At 37.4% G+C, this 22,048-nt stretch overlaps 5 protein-coding genes across 9 annotated transcripts in view; 2 read left to right on the top strand and 3 right to left on the bottom strand.

Annotated features, from left to right (window-relative positions):
* The window catches only part of Adsl (adenylosuccinate lyase), a 31,683-nt gene that overhangs the window by 3,003 nt on the left and 6,632 nt on the right, over positions 1-22,048 (top strand). The gene's annotated exons all lie outside the window — the stretch shown is intronic.
* Positions 156-6,728, bottom strand: LOC116429130 (uncharacterized). 4 transcript variants are annotated; one of them, XR_004235438.2, is made up of 17 exons: positions 6,701-6,728; positions 6,490-6,602; positions 6,207-6,377; positions 5,616-5,776; positions 5,463-5,559; positions 4,833-5,042; positions 4,586-4,764; positions 4,128-4,270; positions 3,603-3,735; positions 2,400-3,233; positions 1,422-1,505; positions 1,246-1,330; positions 1,068-1,136; positions 886-984; positions 717-812; positions 439-640; positions 156-302 (listed from the first exon to the last, which is right to left on the bottom strand). XR_004235438.2 is itself a non-coding variant. In XM_076373776.1 (16 exons), exons 1-16 carry the CDS (start codon positions 6,711-6,713, stop codon positions 563-565), a joined length of 2,544 nt encoding a protein of 847 aa, XP_076229891.1. In that variant the 5' UTR covers positions 6,714-6,728; the 3' UTR covers positions 314-562. The 4 variants fall into 4 exon arrangements, 3 of the variants coding, with proteins under 3 accessions (XP_076229891.1, XP_076229889.1, XP_076229892.1); XM_076373776.1 differs by lacking the exon at positions 156-302 and having other exon boundaries at positions 314-640; positions 738-812; XM_076373774.1 differs by lacking the exon at positions 156-302 and having other exon boundaries at positions 314-640.
* On the bottom strand, positions 7,132-12,943 carry LOC116429168 (uncharacterized). 2 transcript variants are annotated; one of them, XM_031981799.2, is made up of 5 exons: positions 12,653-12,943; positions 11,655-11,866; positions 11,268-11,453; positions 8,612-8,869; positions 7,132-8,536 (listed from the first exon to the last, which is right to left on the bottom strand). In XM_031981799.2, the coding sequence occupies exons 2-4, from the start codon at positions 11,742-11,744 to the stop codon at positions 8,636-8,638; spliced, it is 510 nt and encodes a 169-aa protein (XP_031837659.1). In that variant the 5' UTR covers positions 11,745-11,866; positions 12,653-12,943; the 3' UTR covers positions 7,132-8,536; positions 8,612-8,635. The 2 variants fall into 2 exon arrangements, with proteins under 2 accessions (XP_031837659.1, XP_031837652.1); XM_031981792.2 differs by having other exon boundaries at positions 7,132-8,869.
* On the top strand, positions 18,575-19,598 carry LOC143175289 (uncharacterized). Its single transcript, XM_076373893.1, has 4 exons — positions 18,575-18,634; positions 18,712-18,846; positions 19,162-19,252; positions 19,382-19,598. The coding sequence occupies exons 1-4, from the start codon at positions 18,575-18,577 to the stop codon at positions 19,432-19,434; spliced, it is 339 nt and encodes a 112-aa protein (XP_076230008.1). The 3' UTR covers positions 19,435-19,598.
* LOC116429196 (uncharacterized) lies at positions 20,895-22,029 on the bottom strand. The gene is made up of 5 exons (XM_031981837.2): positions 21,792-22,029; positions 21,568-21,720; positions 21,261-21,351; positions 21,147-21,191; positions 20,895-21,078 (listed from the first exon to the last, which is right to left on the bottom strand). The coding sequence occupies exons 1-5, from the start codon at positions 21,852-21,854 to the stop codon at positions 20,981-20,983; spliced, it is 450 nt and encodes a 149-aa protein (XP_031837697.2). The 5' UTR covers positions 21,855-22,029; the 3' UTR covers positions 20,895-20,980.

The following is a 22,048-nucleotide window of genomic DNA, read 5'->3' on the forward strand; positions in this document are numbered from 1 at the left end:
ACGAGACGTGTAAGCTCAAGGATATGAAAATTGTCGAGGAACAACGATGTAAATAACAATATATCGTCTTACAGTATTTTTCACGGTGTTGTCGATTTTTAAACATCGTTGGAAAAATTGCTTCACTTGTATACAGTGATCTAATGCGAATGTTGGTTGTGTCTTACCTGAACAGTGTACAATTTGTGTTAATTTCCTTCAAATAAATGCGGCCTAGCGTAATCAACAAAACTGCATTGTTAATTAACCGTATCATAAATAGTAGAATAATTAAACAGTACTGTAGCAGTGTCGTTGGTCATCTGTGAGATGAAAATATTTTTATAATAAAATACAATTATATTTCTCAAAATGTACATACTATTAATTACTCTCAAATCGTTATATACACATGAGGAATTTCTCTTAATCGATAACTCTTAATTATTTTTTACAGACCTATTTAAATTTCGATGATTCGACGCTTAACCTAATTTATCTTCCATTTCTTACAGGCACCATATCGTGAATCACACGTCGTTCCATCTTTTCTGCTCACTGAAGTCTCATTTCCTACGAATAATTACTTTTTCGTGGCTAAATACGAACGGAATTGCGTTTGAGCACATTTCGGACAGGTGTCGGTCCTGATTCGAGAGGACTGAAAATCAGATTCGAATTAGAATATCATTTAAACGTATTACGATAATTGAAACGAGGGAAGAAAATCTTTTTACAGTTCCTTCGCTTCGACTAGCCTTCTGATTCAACAGATTTCTACAACGCGAGCATTTCAAAGATCTCTGTTCACACGCGTCATGTTTGTACAGCACCTGAAACAAATGAGATAGAATTACTTGTTAGTTACTTGTATATGATAAATTAAGTGTAATCAATTTATCGTACTTTAATTGAACCTAATGGCGAACAATACTTGCAGTACAGCCTGCCTCGCTTGTCCCTGTAAACGCTGTAATACTGGGTAGACGGTGACACTGAAAAATGCTGTCACAGAATGCAACAAATTATTCCCTCCTTTAATTAATTACTGCAATTATCGATGATTACATAGAATAAATATTATTCACCTGTATTCTTCTACAAGAAGGGCAAATAGGAACTTCTGCCAAAACACCATGCTTGTCTGTTATAAATTTCTGCAATGTTAATAAGTTTCGAGTCATTTTTAGAAGTTTCTCTTTGAAACACTTTTTTAGAAGAGTTTCTTCGAAGTTGTTCAAATTACGAAGCTTCCTGTGCAATTACCTCGTTGTCTAATCTACTGGTAGCCATTACGCCGGTCTCGCAGGGAGGTTCAGGGCACCAGGTTTGAGACTGTATGTCGGAGTGCCTAAACGGTTCATATTTCAATTGTTAATTCTAGCTTGAAAGAAACAATTAGAATTAATCAATTAATCAATCAATCGTCTCTTTTTCCTTACACTTGTTCGTACGGCTCGATTTTGTTCCTTTTCTTCGGGAACGAAATCTTTTTCGATTTGCTGGATGACCGGTCTGTGTCAGTTCTAAAATAGCAAATCATTAGATCATTTAAATAGATTCGCCGAGTTTCTTGAATGCTTCTATTTTACTGTATCCAGCTTCCGTGGATCGTTCAATGATCACCCATCATCGACTTCTAATATTAAACTCGACGCGACATCGGAGCAAGCGCACGCTGTCCATTGCATTTATGAGATTACATAACGACAGAAACGAGTTCGAACCCGACTGATAGACTAATCGATTCACAAAGCAATTTCCGGTTAATTATCAGCTGCGCATTGAGGCCGAGTCAGATAGAGTACACAGGTTTGTGTCGGGTTTACGCGCAGCGCAAAATTCACTTGTAAAACCACAAGAATATAGTGAGAAAAAATTGCTAATTCCAGAAATATAAATACAATATTCTTAACATTGTTGATCGGTCAAGGGTTAACTCGTGTTCGCATTAGCTATTTAAATTTTCGAAACGCAGGGCAATATAGAATATTGTAAAAATATTCGAAGTTACATAAAAGATATGTTCAAAGTTTCAGTTCAATTTATGTATAAATAAAGTATATCGGAGTTCATTTAGATTGTTTCACTTTCCCATTTAATTACGGAATAATAACCGGTGACATAGCTACTCCGTAAAATCACAGGTCAACAATGTGTTAACCCTTTGACTATCACTCACCATTTGATTTCATACAGTAAAACTATAAAATTTGATATTTAATATTATACTTCGTATAATGCATCAGTTTGAGAAATATTGAAATAAAATAGCTCTGTTCCTCAATGTACGTGAATTCTCTTCAACTTAGTTTCACAAAATATCGTTTTATCTCACCAGAAAATGTTAAAATATTTCTAATGAAAAACTTCCGAGTGCAAAGGGTTATTTCAACTAGACAATCAAACATCGATCTTACGCTTGCGTTTCCGCTTCAAGCTTAGGCGAGGACAACGTTTCCACCGATACCTCCCTGTTCCTGCTCGATTTCCTCGACGATGACTTTTTCGTCCTCGACTCGGAACACACACTTTCGTCCGCGCTGCTCGCAGTGACATCGCTATCGATACTTTTCCCCTGAACTCTTTCCGCTGCCAATTTCCCACTGGACTCTTTTCCTGCGACAGGTTCACCGACACCTGCATCTTCTTTCAAAACAGACTTGAACTCTTCAGTCTCTTCATCCTTCCCTTGCACCTCCTCTTCGACTTCTCTTATTACTTTCTCCACCATTTCTTCTCGTAACACTTCATCGACCATTCTCTCAACTTCCAATCTTTCCGTTTCCCTCGTCGCGTCCTCGTCCTTTCTATCTTTGTCCTTGGATACCGAAAATTCAGTCGCGTCCGCGGAACCTTTAGCTCCCTCTATTTCTTGCAACAGATCTATCATCTGAGCTACTTTCAACGGCGGCGATACTAACGCGGGATCTCCCGATTTCATCACGGTCTCGGATTGATCTTCGACAACCGACCTGTCCAAGGATCGGTTCTCAGATTTCGCTTCGATCGAACTCGGTCGCGCGACTAATTTCACTGATCTCGTCGTTGAGGACTTCGAGCCTGATCTTGACGGATGTTTAATCGTTTCCTTCTCGATTCCCACTGAGATTCTCACTTTCTCCTTCTCGCCTTCTAGTATGAACACTTCCGGCTTCATGATCGACAACTCGCGAGTTTGTTCTTTTTGCGTTGCACTCAGTCTTGGCTTCTCTTTCCTTTGATCTGCGTCGTCGGATGCTCTTCTGCTTGTACTGTAGTGGAAGAGGTTTGTATTTACATGTAAGGAATCCGTTATTATAAAAGGAAACAATGTTGTTTCGTTGATTAACCCTTTCGCGACGGGTGCCGTGTATATACGGCAGTCACTTGTTGGTGAATCATAATTATATTATTGTTTTATTTCAATAGCGAACTCAAAATAAAGCTAGTACTGGCATTAGGCAACACAGAAAATGACATACATAATTTAGCGAACAGTGGGCGACAAAGTATGGTCAGCCGCGCAGTCGCGAAAAGTGGCGAAGTATGCTATAGGTACGCCGTCGCGAAAGGGTTAAACATTCATACTGTAAGTGCACGGTTTGTTAGAAAAATTTCACAATTGTCTGATACAATCTTACGTGCTTCTAGTCTCCTCGTCCACGGTTTGACAGGACATGTCAGACCTTCTGCTCGGCGTCACGCAGTACGACGCGACAGTCAGTTTAGTGATAGTCCCCGACACACCCATCATTTTCGTATCCTCGCGCTCACCTTCGAAATGGCGAACATCGTGTGAGATCTTGTAAGATGGAACACGAAATAAGTAGAAACGAAAAGAAACAATATTTGAAGATCTTCCAGCCTATTCTCTTATAATATGAAATTAGAAAAAGATAAAACGATTTAAATATACGATAAGCTGTAAAAGAAACAATTATTTCAGATTCCCTCGATAATGATTGTCCGAGAAATAATTGCTCCTTGATCGGTTTAACTCTATAAAACATTCGGAAGTATATTCGTTTTCGACCTTTATATATTTGTCACATTTCATTCGGTGTTTTATAATGACGGCTGAACGCCTAGATCAATATCGAACGGAAGGGAATTCTTTGCCGTGTTAACGCTTGTACTCGCAACCTGATCGATTCGAGTTTTCTCACTCGTCAACATCCCGTGAGCTCTTTGCTCCTGTTGTGGCCATTGCGCGTCATTCGTGGTTGTCAGCTGCTCTTGATCCTGTCGCAGCGTTTGTTGCTGGTGGCTTTGCTGTGGCACTTGCACTATACCTGCTACGCATCTGCATCTGTTTCGGATGTAACGCATAATTGAAATGAACGTTGAAATAGACAATTAACCCTTTGCACTCCAGAGGCGCCTCTAAGTCACCAAATGATTTGACACGGCAAAACTGTAAACTTTGATATTTAATAAGAAACTTTGTATAATGCATCAATGTACGAAATATTGAAAGAAGATAGTTTTCTTCCTCAATGCATGTGAGATTTCTCAGTTCAATCTAAGAAAATGTCGTCTGTATCTCATTAGAAAATATTGAATATTTCCGGTGAAAAACTTCTGGAGTGCAAAGGGTTGAGGATACTTTTCGAATAACACGAACCCTGGACAACACGGCGTCCCTCTTATAAGCTGCACAAGCGCAGGGCAAGGTGCGCACGGCGGTTGCTGCTGACAAATTGGTTGCATATCCGCGGAGGTTGAAAATATTTCCATTTGTCGGTGGCACAATTCGCATTTGCTCACTGTTTGGGTCGGCGTTTCCGTTACACAGTACTGCGTCTACAGATTTCAATTTTATATCAATATTAAATTATTTTCAAACAAATTATCAAAGTAGCAATGCTCACTTGACTTTGAATATTCGTCATCAGAGGAGACTCCGTTTGACACTTAGCAATATCCATGACGGACCTAGATTTCGCGCTCGTCGGACGATCGACGTATTGTCGTCTACGAGCGTGTCCTATTTTCCGGTAACAGTGTACGGGAATTCCATCCTCTTCTCCTGACGGAACCTTGATGCTGCTGACGCTGGTCATCAAGTCGTATTTCATCGTCTAAATTACAAAGAGACTCTTAACCCCTTGCCGTACAATGACAAGTGAGACTCGCGATGAAGATTTCTAGACCAATTTAACAACAATCAATGTTGTTCATTATTTACGCATCAAAACTAACAACTATTTTGCTATTATCAATTTATTATCTTCAAATGAAATCTTCACTTTGTTTAGAACGAAAAATTTTGGTGCGTTTCTTCCAAATTGTTGATAATAAAATGTTACACGAGCTTAGTAGCGAAAGTAATAGTACAAGAGGTTAAGGAGTCATTGATACGCCAGGAACATATCAAGAAATTGCTCTTATGAATATCAAATGAAAATATAATTCTAATAATTTTAGGTTTCTTCGCAACCATTATTCTACCTCAATATTATATTTTACGCTGTGTACAGAAGAAAAACAATTAAACTCACATCACAGAGGGGATGGCAAAAGTTCTGTTCATTAATTTGTACATCAGCGTGACCAGGATAAATGCACTGCTCGCAACGGCACGCTTGCTTCCAGAACCTATGGGGAATTCATGGCTAATTTTCCAAGTAACTCGTTGAAAACGCGATACTTACGCGAGTATAACTATAACGTCGATTAGAAACAATGTAAACGCCAGCAGGCAGAGGCACAGCGTCGTTACGATGTACCACAGTCCGATGGCGATGTAAACCGGTATCAGAAGGATTCCGGCGACTCCGAAAAATACGACACCCAGTATAGAAAGGACAAATATCTGTCGAAGTAATAGTATCTTAAAATTCATTCAAAAATTTCATCGTTTCTGTGAGCTACATGACAATTCAGTGATTTCAATAGGACATTCAAATAATTTCAATTTAACCCTCTATGGGCCGAATTTTTGTTCATGATTATAACAAAATCTATGCAGTGTAAAATTAATAAATATCCACGTATGAACACGAATTAACAGTGCATTCAATAGTTTCAATAATTTCATCAAATGAATATGTTTTGTAACTTTCAAGTTATAATGACGTTAAACTTTCACGTCTGAGTGTATAAAAGTTTAAGTTAAGAATGAAGTATATCAACAAGATGCCAATATACTGATATGTGACTTCAAAGTTACATGAGCCTACAGAGGATTAAAACATTCTTGCTAGTTTAGAGGAAAGATGAAGGTTCTTGAAATAGATTATTACCGGAATTGCGTGCAATTCTCCGCCGCCAAAATGGCTGATCAACTCCACCGCCAGAACGAAAACGTAGACACCGGAAAGGACAATAAGCAAAATACACGTGACAGCCGACACTTCCGTGTTACCAGTCGCAATCGCGTAAATTACGAACACGAAAATCAGTAATACCACTAGCTGATTGATTGCAAATAATGGATCGTTAGATTGCAGTCTCGTTGGAAATTAATTACTTGATAACACTCGTCGGAAAATCAACGAGATGTTCGTTGTTATTATTTCTACTTACGAATTGGAATATCCTAAGCGGTCTGACGATCAATTTCACGTTGTCGTTGAATCCTCGCTGATCAACCACTGTCGATTTAAACGGATTTAAACTGTGCAATAAACTATTTGTACCTGTAGGTTAGGAAACGTTTGATCTTCGTTTTCGCCGAGTAACGGATGTTAAGAAAGATACGAAGAAGATATTCGTTTGGTAACCTGAATCAGTTTACCTTGTTCTTTCATAATTCACTGGTTTCTATGGAAGTTCGTGTTTTCCCTCTTTTTAGAACATCGATCGAACCTACGAGTGATCATTAAAACCTCTCGTGTCATTCAACTTTTTATTCCATCGCAATGAACGTTGTAAAATTAGATCACCGCTTCGATAAAGTTCTGACTTCATAACGAAAACATTGTACAGTGAGGAAAGACACGAATTTGATCAATAATCACGTTATTGTTAAGTATTGCTCTTTAATTAATACAGAAATCACATTAATCATTGTGCGTCTAATTTACAAAGTAAAGCATTTTCATCGAAACATAAATACAGATAAGAAAAATGATATTGATAAGTTACAGGAATAATATTGATAAAAGAAACTTATGTATAAATTAAGTTAATATTACTCTAATGCGTGTGATAAACGATTCGTACATGTATACAATGATACGATATCTGATTTATTCCGATTTTATTCGTTTCCTTTACATTTTACTCTATCCCATAAGCTTAAATATAATTATTCCCCCAAATGACGCAATTGTTAATCGAATATTAAATTGGACGGATTTGTTTTGATAAAGACACGTTTGGTTAGGTCTACGAGCGTACATGTAAATCGTTAAGCGTATGCGACACAACTAATTACAATTCTTTTGGCTCCCTTATATTAAACGGTAATATTAAAAAACATATCGTTTTTACCTAAGAATATTCATGGCAATTCTGAGATTTAATTTCGTCGTACGTACGTGACGTACAACTCAAAAATACTACCACTAATACTTCAACGAGGAATCTACACTACACGATAATTAACTGCATAATTATACAGACTTTGGGTTGTAGCATAATATTAAACTAATCGATATCTATTCGGTGGATCTTAATGCATAATACATACGCAAATTCCATAATCTTTGGATATTCCTATAACGAACGTCGTCTTATCCTAATTACTAATTCTACCGATGATAAATTGCATATAAAAGTGAAAATAGATTTATATATCGTATAAATTTCCTCATTCGAAATTATAACGATCTCGATCGAATAATCTACTAATACCTCATCGTATGAACCAGTAATTTAACGATTTGTACATCTTTCAAAATTGTTAACAATTTTCATTCGTGTTCCCTAGAAAAGTTACTTCTACAAGTATCTTACAATTAATCCGTGAATATTTGGCTCGAACGTTTGCATATCAATTACAACATATCCTCCGTCTTATTCCTCGGAATGATAAATTAGTTCCCTTAAAATCGTGAAAGAAACTTATAAATATACATGTAACTATTCTCTGGTAATATATTATTGACTAAGCGTCACTCGTGACATTACAATTCGAGATATCAACCCCTTGCAGACTCAGCAGAATTTCTCAAACTTCTAAAAACTCTTTCCACAAACTGAATTATCCATCGAGTATCTGAAACAGTATCTTAACACTAGAACTACCGAGCATTTAATACGATTGATATGTAATCTCTATAAATATTGTAACAATAGATTATTTTCAGTTTCTTTGGATATTCATTATAGTACCCAAGTGAAACTATTTCCAAAATCATTTCAAATATTCAATGCTTCTAAGGTATTAAAAACTGCGAAACAACAAGTCATTTTGACTGGTACGGTAGTTCTAGTGTTAAAAGAACAAGAAAACCACGTATCAATCTCTCATTGTATCAATGAAATTACAGCTTTCAATTAACATCAAAACTCGGCTTCAAAGGGTTAAAATATTCTTCGTCGTGACGTCGCACGCGTTTCCCTCGAACAACGCGCGACATGTTCTACTTGTAAATTTGTTCTAGCTTCTTGGCAGCTGTCAATAGATCTACATAACAATGGTTACCTTAAAATACTTATTCTTGATGTTATAGGCAGTAAACAGATGTTAGAATCGATTTACCCTTAGAAAAATAAGTCTTCCTCTTCACTGTGCGTTGCTCGTCCAATACTTTACCGTTAGAATCACTTCCAGGACGAAGAACAACGAGTTCACGAACGTGAAAACCGCCGCTGATATGAACATGTCCATATACTGTTTGCTCGGATAGAACTCATTGTTATTGCCGTAATAAGGGGTCTGAATCTTCCTCCAGTTGTAGACGATCACGCTCCCAGCGACGATGTGCAGCAGCGCGCCCAACGAAGAGAAGAGTGTCAACTAGGACAAAAACACGTCATTTCGTTTTTAGAGCTGGATCTCTGGCAATCGTAAATTCTCGTATACTTTCGACTGTTGGTGTACGCAGCGAATCTGTGTCAGCATAAATATTCATAGTCTATTCGCTGCGAACTACCATATCTCGATATTAGCAGTTCCCACAGTTTCATAGTACAAAGTTTACCTAGTAGTAACTTCTTTGAATATTTTATGTACTAATGAACTCGTACGAACTTGCAGACCTCTTTGATAGAATAAATTGTTACAAAAATGCACTGATTTGTTCGTAACTAGTAGAAGTGTGTCGAGTTTATTAAAATGTAAGCCTCAATGGAGATTCAATCTTCTGTTACTTGTAACTAAATTAAGTTCCAATTGAAATTTATTTCACGAATATGAACTCACTGTGTAAAGGATTAATATTTTGTTAATGAACTCTTGTTTTCTTTGTATCTATGTCAATAAAACGAGCATCTTATATGCATATGCGCATGTCACAGTGGCCAGGACAGTTTATTCTTGAACAATTCCTTTGTACCGTGTAAAGGAGGCCACGGTGCTGCTCATGTTCGCATCGAAATCTCTAATTATGCGACGTGTTATCATTGCGCGACGGCGGCCGCCGCCATTTTTCGAATAAAGGGGAGCCCTCGATACTGTGAGTTACGATCGTTAAACAACGCGTTAACGTCGCGAAAGTAGGTGGTTGATAAGACGAGGCATAGGTGCCCGAAGGTTGATAACTTACGTGTTCCCAGTCAAACTGGAGCAGAACCAACGTCCATACTCGCAAGAACAGTTTAACGCGCGACAATATTCTCTGCTGAACTACTTATCTTTCGTTAAACTTGTTCCTCATTGATTTTCGTTCCTCGGTTATTTTATTTTTAGAACGGAAATTAAGTTTGTCTTATTCCGAACGTAATCTTCAAACAGAAATTTGTATAAATATCTGCAGTCTAATACATATGCACTTCGAAATACAGTCTGTGTAGTCGGAATTAATAATTCATTAGTCCGACGCACGCAGAAATGACGATTAGTGCTGCATTCAATTATGATAACAGTTTTAAAGCTGTGTAGATTACATTTTAGTGGTACCCATTACGCTCATTAAATTACCGTTACGACGTGTTTAAGCGAACATCCTCGTTGAAAGAGAATTATTTTCCACAGGCAAATTAGAGTTTAATATGCAGTTAATAGGGACGACGGATTGTCCACTGGAATTACACTTTTCAGGGCACGTCGGTAATTATGATCCTACAGTTACTTGACTGTTGCTTGCAGCGCGAAGTGCGATTCGCGATCCGAGAAAAACAAGTATACCTTCATTACGCAGCCTTGAATATCTAATGGTGTTCAGTGGAGCAGAATTCTCTTGAAAAATTCATCATTATATCCTTACTTTCGTTCTCTTATTAAATATGCTTATTATTTTCACCATTTTCACTCTATCATCATTTCTGAGTTCTTGGTCTTCGACCACTATTCTTTACATTCCAGGGATTTTACATCTGTGATGTATCAATTTGAATTATATTACAGATGATCAGATGGTTCGTGAATATTCAGAAATATTTCGAAATTCAATTTCATAAACTAGAAGCAACCAAAAGCATTCCTGCTACCATGACAGAGAAATCATGTGAAAACGTATGAATGGAGACTGTATTGGTGCGTGTACGAAGGACACGACGCATCTGTTAATTACTGAATACGCCATTCGTCGCCTCAGGTGTACGTACACAACACATTCACACATGGACTAGACTCGCTATGGAGACCATCGAATCGTTGGAAATTAGAGCCTCGAGCCGGTGAACATATGTCGAAAACATTGAATGAAGGAAACGGACCTATATAACACGATAGTATCTGATCGTCACGCGATACCTCGAATGTGTCACTTTGTCAATTGATCGTCACGAAGCACGCTGTAATCATCTAGGTGTTGTTACAAAGATCTATAGGAGTATTTGACGAACGTCGAGCTTTTAAATCATTGTACTTTTTCGTTAACTCTTCGCGGACGAATGTCGACATTTCGAAATTTTCATATTTGGAAGATTATGTCGTAAACAAATTATTTAATTACTCGAATAGCAAGAGATCAGCACGTAGTTTCCTATTTTTCTCAAGTAAATGATATACAATTTAGCTTCATCTGTTGAGGGTTCTGTATGTTTCAGAGAATCTTCGTCAAAGGGTTAAATTTGTCGGAGATGATTAGCATTTCAGATAATGCCGATAATTACGAGTATGTCAAACGGCTATATTGTATTCAAATTAGATCACTCGTAGATTAAATAAATTTCAAATGTAGATTCTACTTTTAAACGATGAATCTTTTAGTCTAATATTTCATTCTGAAAGTCAAATTACACGGTCGACTCACCATTCTCCTTGGTATTCGGTCGCCGAGGAAGTGACAAATGATGAAAAGAGTGTTGATTATAATGTAACCGCCGATGCTGATGTAAATGATCGCGACGTCGTCCAGCTTGAATCTCGATCGGATCATTATTCGCTGGAACGAATTCAACGGATCGACTATCAATCCGATCGCGAACACTGACAGTATCTGGAAGCATTCAGTGTAACTTCAACGATCTAAGAGGTTTTGTTGAGTAATTATTATACAATTCAATCAAGGAATACGGAGATTAGATAACAGAAATTAGAAAATTACAAAATTATATGCATTTTATACGGATATTCTCCAATTTCCGAATTAATCTCTATATTTTCCTAATTATTCACTGAAATTATAGAGAAGACTCACAACTTCTATAATCTTGACTATAAACGGCAAATGTCTGATTATTCTGCGCTCCTTGGGGGCGTGCTGCTCCTGCTGACCCTCGTCTGCCATTCTGACTCTGCGGTGCTTTCCTTTTCCGTCACCCAGCTTGAATGATTTCAGGTTCGCCCTTTGTTCACGATCAATTTCCCTGCCTTCCGATTCCTAGACCTCTCTCATCGAGCGCAACGACCCTGCCGGTAGCAAACGTCGCGATAAACATCAAACGGAATAGGGGAAAGTCGTTATTCCCGACGACCGGGGACAATTGCTGATAAAAGTGATTTCAGGACTAGATCGTAAACTATAACCTCGGATTCCTTTGTTACTTTTTGACTACTCGTTTACGTGTGGATATCAGTCGATTTTTCTTTCCTCTTAAAAAGTCGTGAATAAGTTATAGATTTTACGCACTGATTATAGCCTCGGTAGTCTGAATCAGAATAAAATTATGAATTTAATGAGTCTAATATTTAATATTGATTTCATAACATAAGCATTGTTAATATTCGTTTGTTATTAGAATAATTTACATTTCATATCAAAGATTAAACCTCAAACAGCTTCATCGACAGACAAGTGAAGTGATATTTTCCGACTGGATACTCTTACTCCTCTGTCACTCATCTTATGCAATCAACGAGGACGTGGCTGATTAACATTCTATACTCCGGTTTTTTTCAATTCTTTTACTGTTACAGCTCTCCAATACAAAAACAGTCTAAACTTTAGACTCTAAAGAACAGCTCTACCCACCTTCATCCAAAAAGAAATCACAATTTCTCTCAAATCTTTCAATCCTCGAATTCACCTACTCGACAATCATTCAATAACATTCACAAAAGAATAACATGAATACTAATTCTCACGCGAACATCTCCAAAAGACATCATACTCTCTATCTACGCCACAATTGACTTTCCACCTACTTCCTATCGTTTTTCTCAAGAACTTCCTCTTCCTCCAGTCAAACGACTTACCTCTCGCGACGAATAATCAGTGAACTCCGCATGAACGTGTTCGCAAACTTCCTCCCGCGCCTATGTGTTCAAATCTACGAGGACTCTACCACCTGTCTTCGAGTTTTTATCGACGTCACAAAGTGTCCTCTACTCGACGAATCGAGTCACGCGCGCCTGAGGGCGTTCGGATGTTCAAAGAGCTAATCAGTTCGATCGTTCACGGTTACACAGGTGGTGAATCGCGCGTGAATCTTCGTTTACGAGTCGCGGTGCATCCACGCTGCGCCGCGGCACAACTTAAACTGGAACGCGAAGCATGACACACCGAGGCTACGTCGCGCGTGGAAGTTGCGCAGGCGGTCTGCCAGCTTTGTTAGCAAGGTTCACCGTATGACCGTGTCGTGGTCTCTTACGTACGATTGTGCCACCGGCCTGTAATTTCGCGAAAAACCCGTGGCCCTCGCCCGCCACGGTTTTAGGTCGCGCCCTATTCGCTGGCTAGCTCGTTCGAGATGAATAGCGACTATAGTTTCCAACACCGAGTCGTCCGGTTACTGGAAATCGGATTTTGTGTATCGTTTTGAGGAGTCTAGTTCGTGTTGGAGCTGCGAGACAATATGAGCTTGTTATATTAATATAATAAATGACGTGACTTTTAATTAGAAATCTTTTAACCCTTTGCACTCGGAAGTATTTCGCTGGAAGTACTTAACGTTTTCTAACTATACAAAGACGATATTTTTTTAAATGAACTCAAAGAAAAATTACAAGTGAATTGAGAGAAAGCTATTTTATCCGAATATTTCATATACCGTTGTATTATACACAGTTCAATATTAAATATCGAATTCGAGTCACCTCTCGAGTGCAAAGGGTTAATACGATAGTAGAATTCTGAAACATTGCTACTGTAGTGAGTTAGGAATCACTATATCGTCAAACTTCAGAATTTTTCATCGTAGAATGGAGTCCTTCTACTTTTTGTATAGGTTTCTGCGTATCTTTAGGGTTACTGGAGTATTCTTAGAACGATGGGTTATTTAAAATTGCCAGTAATAATAGAGTTCCCCAATGACAGAAACAAATCGAAGATTCTTTACAGTGTAATTATCAAAAATCTCAAGTCCTTCATTACCTCTACATAACTCTTTAGAAACATCAATTTCAATTCCTTCGTTTCTCTCTTAAAAACGTCCCCGATTGTACCATTCTCCAACAAAATTTGTCCGATCTCCAAACGATCAACCGTGTTCCATTCGCAGCATTAACACTAGAACTAACAGTCGAAATGACTGGTTCCGGTTTTCTTGTTTCGCTATTATTGATATTTTCGAAGCATTGAATATTCGAAATGATCTTGAAAATAAATAGTTTCACTTGAGTACTATAACGAATGTCTGAAGAAACCGAAAATAATCTATTGTCACAATTTTTATAGGGATTGCATAGCAATCGTATTAAACGCTCGGTAGTTCTAGTGTGAACAGAAGTCCCTTCGCAGCGAAATAATCCAGCGAATCGCGGAAACGCGAGCGAGTATTTCAAAACGGAAAAAATGTCACAGGTAATTGGAGCCTGAAAACGAAGGGCGAGGTAACCACGGGATTTAATTCACGAGCACGTGTTCTCGGTGCGTCGCCGGAGTGGCATGCATCGGAGCATGCTGGACTTCACGTGACTCACGGTGTATAATTTGCGTGGACGGCACTGCGGATGTGTGCACGCGCAGGAGAGCCTTGGAGCCGTGGCGTCTTATTTAAACATGCATGAAACGAAAGTGGAATTGGATCGGGAACGCGAGCGAGACCGAGGCGAATTTTCTTCTATGAACGTATTACGTGTACGCCGCTTGAATGGCGGCGCGTACGAATTCTGGCCGGCGCGCTGCTGGAATTCTCGTAAATCCTCGACGAGCAACGTTACGAAATAATTCATTGTCGATGCCACTTCCCTCATTCCACACGATTTTATCATTGATGCCTCGCGTTCCTCGATTTATGCGGAGTTTCGTTGGAGAATTTATTGCGAACCACTGATGTTTACGCGTTGGTTCGAGCAGATTGTAAGGAACCTCGAAGATGTTTTAATTAAAAAGAGAATGAAGTATTCAATATAAAAATACATCTTCAGTAAAACAGATTTTAAGATCAGAGAATGATTGAAACGGCAGTCGGTTCTTATTTATCACTGCGTCGTCAGTAATTGAAATTATAAATACAGGAATCCTGATTTTTATTTTGCATTCGGGATGCTTCGCTATGAAAATATACAGTTGCATAGGTACTCGGAAGCTGATTATAACTTTCTGATTTCAGAGGAGATAAACAATGAATTCCTTATGTGTGCGTTGTATCGTTATGCACATTTAACCAGAATTTGCATAAATATTCGCGGTTTAAAGAATGTCGTCTGCGGTGTTAGCGTCGGTCAATCGATTTCGACCATTTTCTTTCGTGCAGCGAAGTTATTTCTTATTATCACCTTGTTCGCTCGCTTTAGAAGCGGATTACCAGTTTATAAAGTGTGAAAAAGTTACAATTAGCGGCCTATATTCGCAGGCTCGTTTCGTAAGAGACGTCGACGTTGGAAAGTTACGTTTCGGCCATGACACGGCCAGTGATAGCAGCACGATGTAAATATTGAAATGCTTATGAAAATGCCTGTAATTTCGCGTGCGACGATTGCGGATCAAGTACGAGCCAGCCTCTACACGAACTATCTTCTTATATCCGATATCGATCAGGAAACTTCGGCTCGAGATATAATTATTTATCGCGAAATAGAACACACACCGGAAGAAAAAGTAGATTCTTCGTTTCGTTGGATAGAACACCTAAAAACCAACATTCTCAAATAGATTACTATTACGAAATTAATTTAATATTTAAGATATTTGAAAAGACACTTTTAATATTTTTCCAGTGGATGCTACAGGAGAAATATTATGAATAAGATAAAAACATTAACTCTTTGCAGATGAATGTCGACCTGTCGGCGACATAAAATTTCTAACGCTGAGTCGCAAATGATCGAATTACTTAAACAGTAAGAAATCAACACGTAATTTCTGTTTTTCCTATTATTTAACACTAGAACTACCGAGCATTAAATACGATTAATACGCAATTCCTATAAAAACTGTAACAATAGATTATTTTCAGTTTCTTCAGACATTCATTCTAGTACTCAAATGAAACTATTTATTTTTAAAATCATTTCGAATATTCAATGCTTTGAAGATATCAATAATGCTAAACAAACAAATCGAAACCAGTCGTTTTGACTGGTACGGAAGTTCTAGTGTTAAGCAATTGATGTATCATTTAGCTTCATCTGCTGAAGGTTTCATATATTTCAAAGAATCTTCGTCCGCAAAGGATTAAAATAAATTACAATGAAATTTCTCATTTGTAATAATAGTTTCAATATCTTCCTGTTATTAAAGAAATGTATTAAACGCAATGGTTTCAATTCTCTTTGAATAAACTCCAGACTAACTGACAATACTTCATACTATTTACTAGATTATTTTTCATTACGTAATGGTTTCGATGCTTTGCTGTTGCTGCTACAGGATAGCGATACTACGTAAGTACTCACGCGTCACTATTGTAATGAAACACAGCCACTCATACAGACGTGGACACCGCGACGTTGTTAATAGCATTCACAAACACAGTAGGTGCGGCATCATCTTTACCGATGACCACTGCGTGATCTTCCTATCGATCTTGACTCGTTCACTGCGATTTCCGGTTTGGAAATCTGACTATTGTCCTCTACGACGCTTTTCATTCGTATTTATTACAGTTCCCCTTCTAAGTTGCAGAATTTAAACGGAGATTCTAAAGTTTCACTATTCATTTTCAATTGTTAATTTATTTAGGTGAACTTTATACCGAGAAATCATTTTTCACTGAATCATAGTTGGAAACAAGAATTTCTGATAAAATATTTCTATCGTAAATAATAATAGTAGAAAAGACTGTTTCAGGAAGTATCCTTTTCGTTTGCTAATTTAATCACCGACGATTCAGAGTTACAAAAGCCAAGTTTAATTGGCATGCAGATTCGTATCTGTGGATTTACATAATTCCCCCATTTTCCCCTTTCTTCGGTAAATAGGTGTCGTTTTTCGAGTCAAGCCTCGAAAGGTTAAATTACCAGTAACGCTCGTAATTAACGTGATTATGTATCCGGATCGTGGGTGTGGGATCGTACCGGTCATTCACGATGATTACGAGGTCAAGTAGACTAATTGATGCACATCGTGGTCTCTTTGTAACCCTCCTTTATTTCGCTGGCTGGCAGATAAGAAAAAAAGCACGATGTACACACCGGCTCCTTTTCTCTTCTTTCGATTACTTCTCAAAATTTTACGCATAAAATATTTCAAATTCAGCTAACATCCATTGCTATATAATATTTATTTCATTTCATTAATACGAACATTGTGCAAACGTCGAATCGACACGTTAATTATCCTCGTTAGATGATGAAAGTTCTCGTTGCTGTAAAAACCGATGCACGACGACCACTGTCATTGATATCGAATGAACTATGAAGACGATGGACAGAACGATTTCTGAAAAACTGGTTACAAATATTATTGACAACCAGTAGTAATTCACTAAATTTATTTATACAGAAATTTACATTCTACGAGACTACCTTTGAAAGAATTATTGTCAACTTCCATTTTAAAGAACTTTGAAAGAAGTTTGCTTATCATTAACGTGAAACAATATTGAACGTACCTATAATCTCCATCAGAATCACGATTAGTCTCCATTATCCAGTCCACCCATTTGTAAAATTGATAAATACCGCACACCATGCTTCCAATTGCCCCAATCAAATTGAAACATATTTCCTTGATTAACCGAAATCAGAAACGTTAAATTCGCCCCTCAATTTTCCGTTACGAGTAGTGTTGAACAGTAGTTCATTCGATTCGAAATAAACAAGGATGAATTAGTGGTAACAATTATCATCTTCTAATTATTCCAGGCGATTCGAAAAAACTAGAATAATCAACACTGATCTCGTATTTTATCATCGTATCACACACGTTCCACTTACTCACGAGAAACATATAATCCTCGAACGTGAACAAAGCTAAGATGTCGGATGAAATGATGATTAGATAGCCGATGATGAACGTGGGCACCAAGATACCGAAACATGGAACCTCGAAGTAGGGATCCAAAGGGCTGTAGTATATCGCTGTACCAATTACGCAAGCGGCCTGCAGAATCATCAATTAATTTCGAATTAACCCTCTGTAGGCCCATGTAACTTTGAAGTCACATATCAGTATATTGGCATCTTGTTGATTTATTTCATTCTGCACTCAAAGTGGTGCATAAAATTAAGTGGTCAGTTAACTTAAGCTTTTATACACTCAGGCGTGAAAGTTTAACGTCATTATAACTTGAAAGTTACAAAACATATTCGTTTGATGAAATTATTGAAAGTATCGAACACATTGTTAATTTGTATTCATATGTGGATATTTATTAATTTTGTACTGTATAGATTTTGTTATAATCGTGAACAAAAATTCGGCCCATAGAGGGTTAAATGAAACAGACTCACGTTCCTATTTTACTTGATATTATTCGTTTTTCTAGAAACATACCAGGGATACTATCTTCCATATTAACAACGTCTTATCCGTCGACCACGCGTTCAACTTGAACCCGTAGAGAGGTATCGGTGCGCTCATTACTCCGACATCGATGAGAATTTCCTTTAAAACGATAGTCCTTGACACGACACTCAGAAATATTCGCGTTCGTATTTTGTTCGGTAACATTATTACCTGAACGTACCGCGGAATCAATCGTTCCCCATCGATCCGCGTCGTGTCATAAAAATTTCATGTTGGCGCGTTGGAGAGGAACAATTTGACAGTGAACAGGGAATCTAGAATCGAAGATGAAAGGGGTCAAAGAATTGTTCACAGACGTTAATTTCATATTAAGATTGATCGAGTTTGTGAGTGAATTTTCCCGTAGAATTCCACTGAATTTTTGGATAATTCTATCGGATCGTGTCGATTGGTTATGTTTTAGGTGATCTGCATCCTGACCTTGATCTTTTACCAAAATGGCGTAGGTCTTGCATGGGTGATCACCATCCATGGCTGGACTTATCTGTCGTTCTTTTATATCGTGTCCTACGTGGTCGAGGATCAAACCGTGTGGACGGTACGAAAGTAATTTAATCTATTTAATTCAATCAGGTTATACTCGTGTTAATCATTTATCCATGCTGCATAGAATATGAACTAGGATTCATCGTTATTTGATGGGGTATGGAAACCTTGAAGCAAATGATAGGTTTACTACATGAATTTTCAATCAAACTTTAGTGGCGTTACTTACTGATGGAAAACGAGACGTTATTAATTATGTATTATATAATTTAGAGAAACAACATTTCTTCGAACGCTATATTTATACAATGAACAAGATTTTCATTCCATTCGATTTATTCGATAGCTCTGGTTTTCTACTTTATAGGAAGCATTCGCTCTCGGACTGTACATCGCTTTATCGTTGCTCACTGCGTTGCTGGATCTGTCAAAACATTGTATTATGCCTTTCATATTAGGTGAGTTCGGCACTCGAGAATATTTCATCCCTTTGAACTTATTCGAAACGCAGCGAAGGTTTGGTAGGATGATATAAATTTGAGATTTTAAGGATCAAGCTTTTAATCGTACGATTATGATGCTTTCAGCTGCAGTACTGATTGCAGACTTAGTGATTCTTGTGATAACCAAGCGTGAGTAGCGAGAAGAGAATGACCACGGAAAATTATTTGACATGTGAATCAGATGCATAAAAATAAATATCGTTTGTTTTATAATCCGATCGTTAACCTTTCTGTAAAATTAAACGAGTGAAATCGAGACACAGTGTTCAGCAAGGAGCATGTATTTCAGTGGTTTCGTACATTCACGGGATTTCCTTCGATTTCTTTTATTTTCGAGATTTCCAGGTAGATCATGTATGCAGTCTCGAAGAATAAGACGATGAAATTCGCTGAAAACGATCGGAAAACGTTGAATTAGTCGAATGGAATGTCGGTTTTATGCGATTTCAACGGATCGAGATAAACACTGCACCTAGCTGCAGCAATCCGATTTTTAACTCGCTTCTATTCGTTTCGGTGTCCAAGGCGCTTACGTCGCGTGATCTTTCGATGCCAGCAATGGCACCTATGAAATTGAAAATCGTTCCAAGTAAGAAACAGGTGAATTCCTGTAAATAAAATATATAAGTGTTCTCAGGATTATGACAGTAATTTGTAAGTAATTGTAATATACTATGCGAATAATAATATTATATTATATAATATTATATATATATATAATAATATAATAATATTATTCGCATAGTATAATATCCTCTTAATAATAAATCTAACATATAACATTCAAAGAATTCCCAAACTACAAATGAAGATTCTCCACCGAAACATTCGATCTAACTGAGAAATTCTATGCTGACCTAAGCAACTCTAATTACGAGAATAGTAGGCGAAGAATAAGTTCAGTGAATTCCACGGGTCATATGTTAAGTTGACACCCATGTGAATGAAACCTCGTAAAGCTTTCTCGGTGTAAATTATATTAGATGAAATGTGTATTGCAATATCGATCAAGAAATCTTGTTTCAAATACTGTTACGTATAATTACAATTATAATTCCGTGTTCCCCAAATTTCTTTTATCAAATATTAGATGATTCTTATTGTTAATAATAATGTACTCTATTATTCAACTAACTGGCAATTTCCGTGGTTTCTCGAACAAGTGAGTCATCCCAATCGAAACGTAAATGATCGAATACGTCGACGTGTCGATGCAGTAAATAACCCATAACCATCTTGGCACGGAGTATTCATTGTACTTCGATAATTCGCAGAGGCAGACGATACACACGATCTAAATAACCAATTAATTATATACTCTGCTTAATCAGACTCTGCAGAGATTCTGTTACCAATTTTTGCACTTTCAACAGGAAGCTAAAGTCTCTCAGAAGTCGACGCGTGAAATCAAACATATTTATTTGAACTGATCGTCGATTGCTTTGAAGTTTGATGACTGGAATATGCGTACGATCATTAAATAAAATCGATTTAATTAAATAAATCGATTTATTAACGAACTGAAGGTGAATTCAGTGCAATTCAATTACAGATTTAACGATCGATACGATATTTAGACGTATTAATGGGCATCGAGTAGTTTATTTCAGTAAACTTTCATTTATTTTTAAATGTACACGAATATAATAATTTTTCATTCGACTGCGATATACTTAGGCAGGTTTATTCACCACCGCCGGCCCTTTTGGCGAAGCTAGGACCTTTTCCTAGAGCTCCCAGTATGAGAAAAATCATGTCGATGATAAGGAGTACGCCTCCAACTGTCAATGGAGATTGAAAATTGTAAAGATCATTGGTTATCTTCTAGGAATCCATTATTGGTACTTACCTATAGTCAGTATAACAAAAATCAGGAACTGTTCTTGCTCCCGTTCTAAAAGTTAATTCACTAATTAATACAAGGAACGTAATTTGATAATGAATTAGATTCTTCGATACTTACTTCCCACTACGTACTTCGAATTGTAGTCTTTAATGTACGAAACGATTGTGAAGATCAACATCAGCGTGGACGAAACGACTATTAAGATTTCCTGCACGAAAGAGAATTAATCATTGAGAATCAATGAGATTTTCAAACTATATCCCGATAATTTTCAAATATACATAAAGTTCAATGGAACTTTCTTCTGTAATTTATCGCTTTCAATGTTTGGATAAATTTTCATCAATCTACGTAAATATTAGCGTAATTAAAATAATAATCGCTTGTATCAGGATATACGTGTTAATTTATGAAATACAATTACCAAAATCGGGGACACGTCGAACCAAGTGTATCCGTATAAGACGATGATCAAATGAGCGAGAACGATTATGTAATATCCTTCGAGATACACGAAACGAGTGTATTGTTTCGTGGTCCAATCGAAAACTAAAAATTCCACGATGATCATTAGAGCCTACATCAAAAAGATACTTTGACAATTCTGTCATTTTCTGGTTATCAAGCTGATCAGTCCGTTTCACTTACGACTACGACAGTCTTCAGTACAAAATGGATGCTCGTCCAAAGATCCATGCAAGCTCGACCCATTTTTCCACTTTAATTTGAATTGTTCCTTACGACTCGATGGAAATTAATCGTAACGGGGTCAATTAATCGGATAAACGGGGACACACTTCTTAATATTAGACAGGTACTATTTATTCGTCTCTTGAAGGTGTCAGCGTATCGTTCACGTTTGTTTCAACGATCAATTTTGTTTCGATGTTCAAATAATATTAATC

The sequence above is a fragment of the Nomia melanderi genome, chromosome 14 (genome assembly GCF_051020985.1).
Source record: "Nomia melanderi isolate GNS246 chromosome 14, iyNomMela1, whole genome shotgun sequence".
NCBI lineage: Eukaryota > Metazoa > Arthropoda > Insecta > Hymenoptera > Halictidae > Nomia > Nomia melanderi.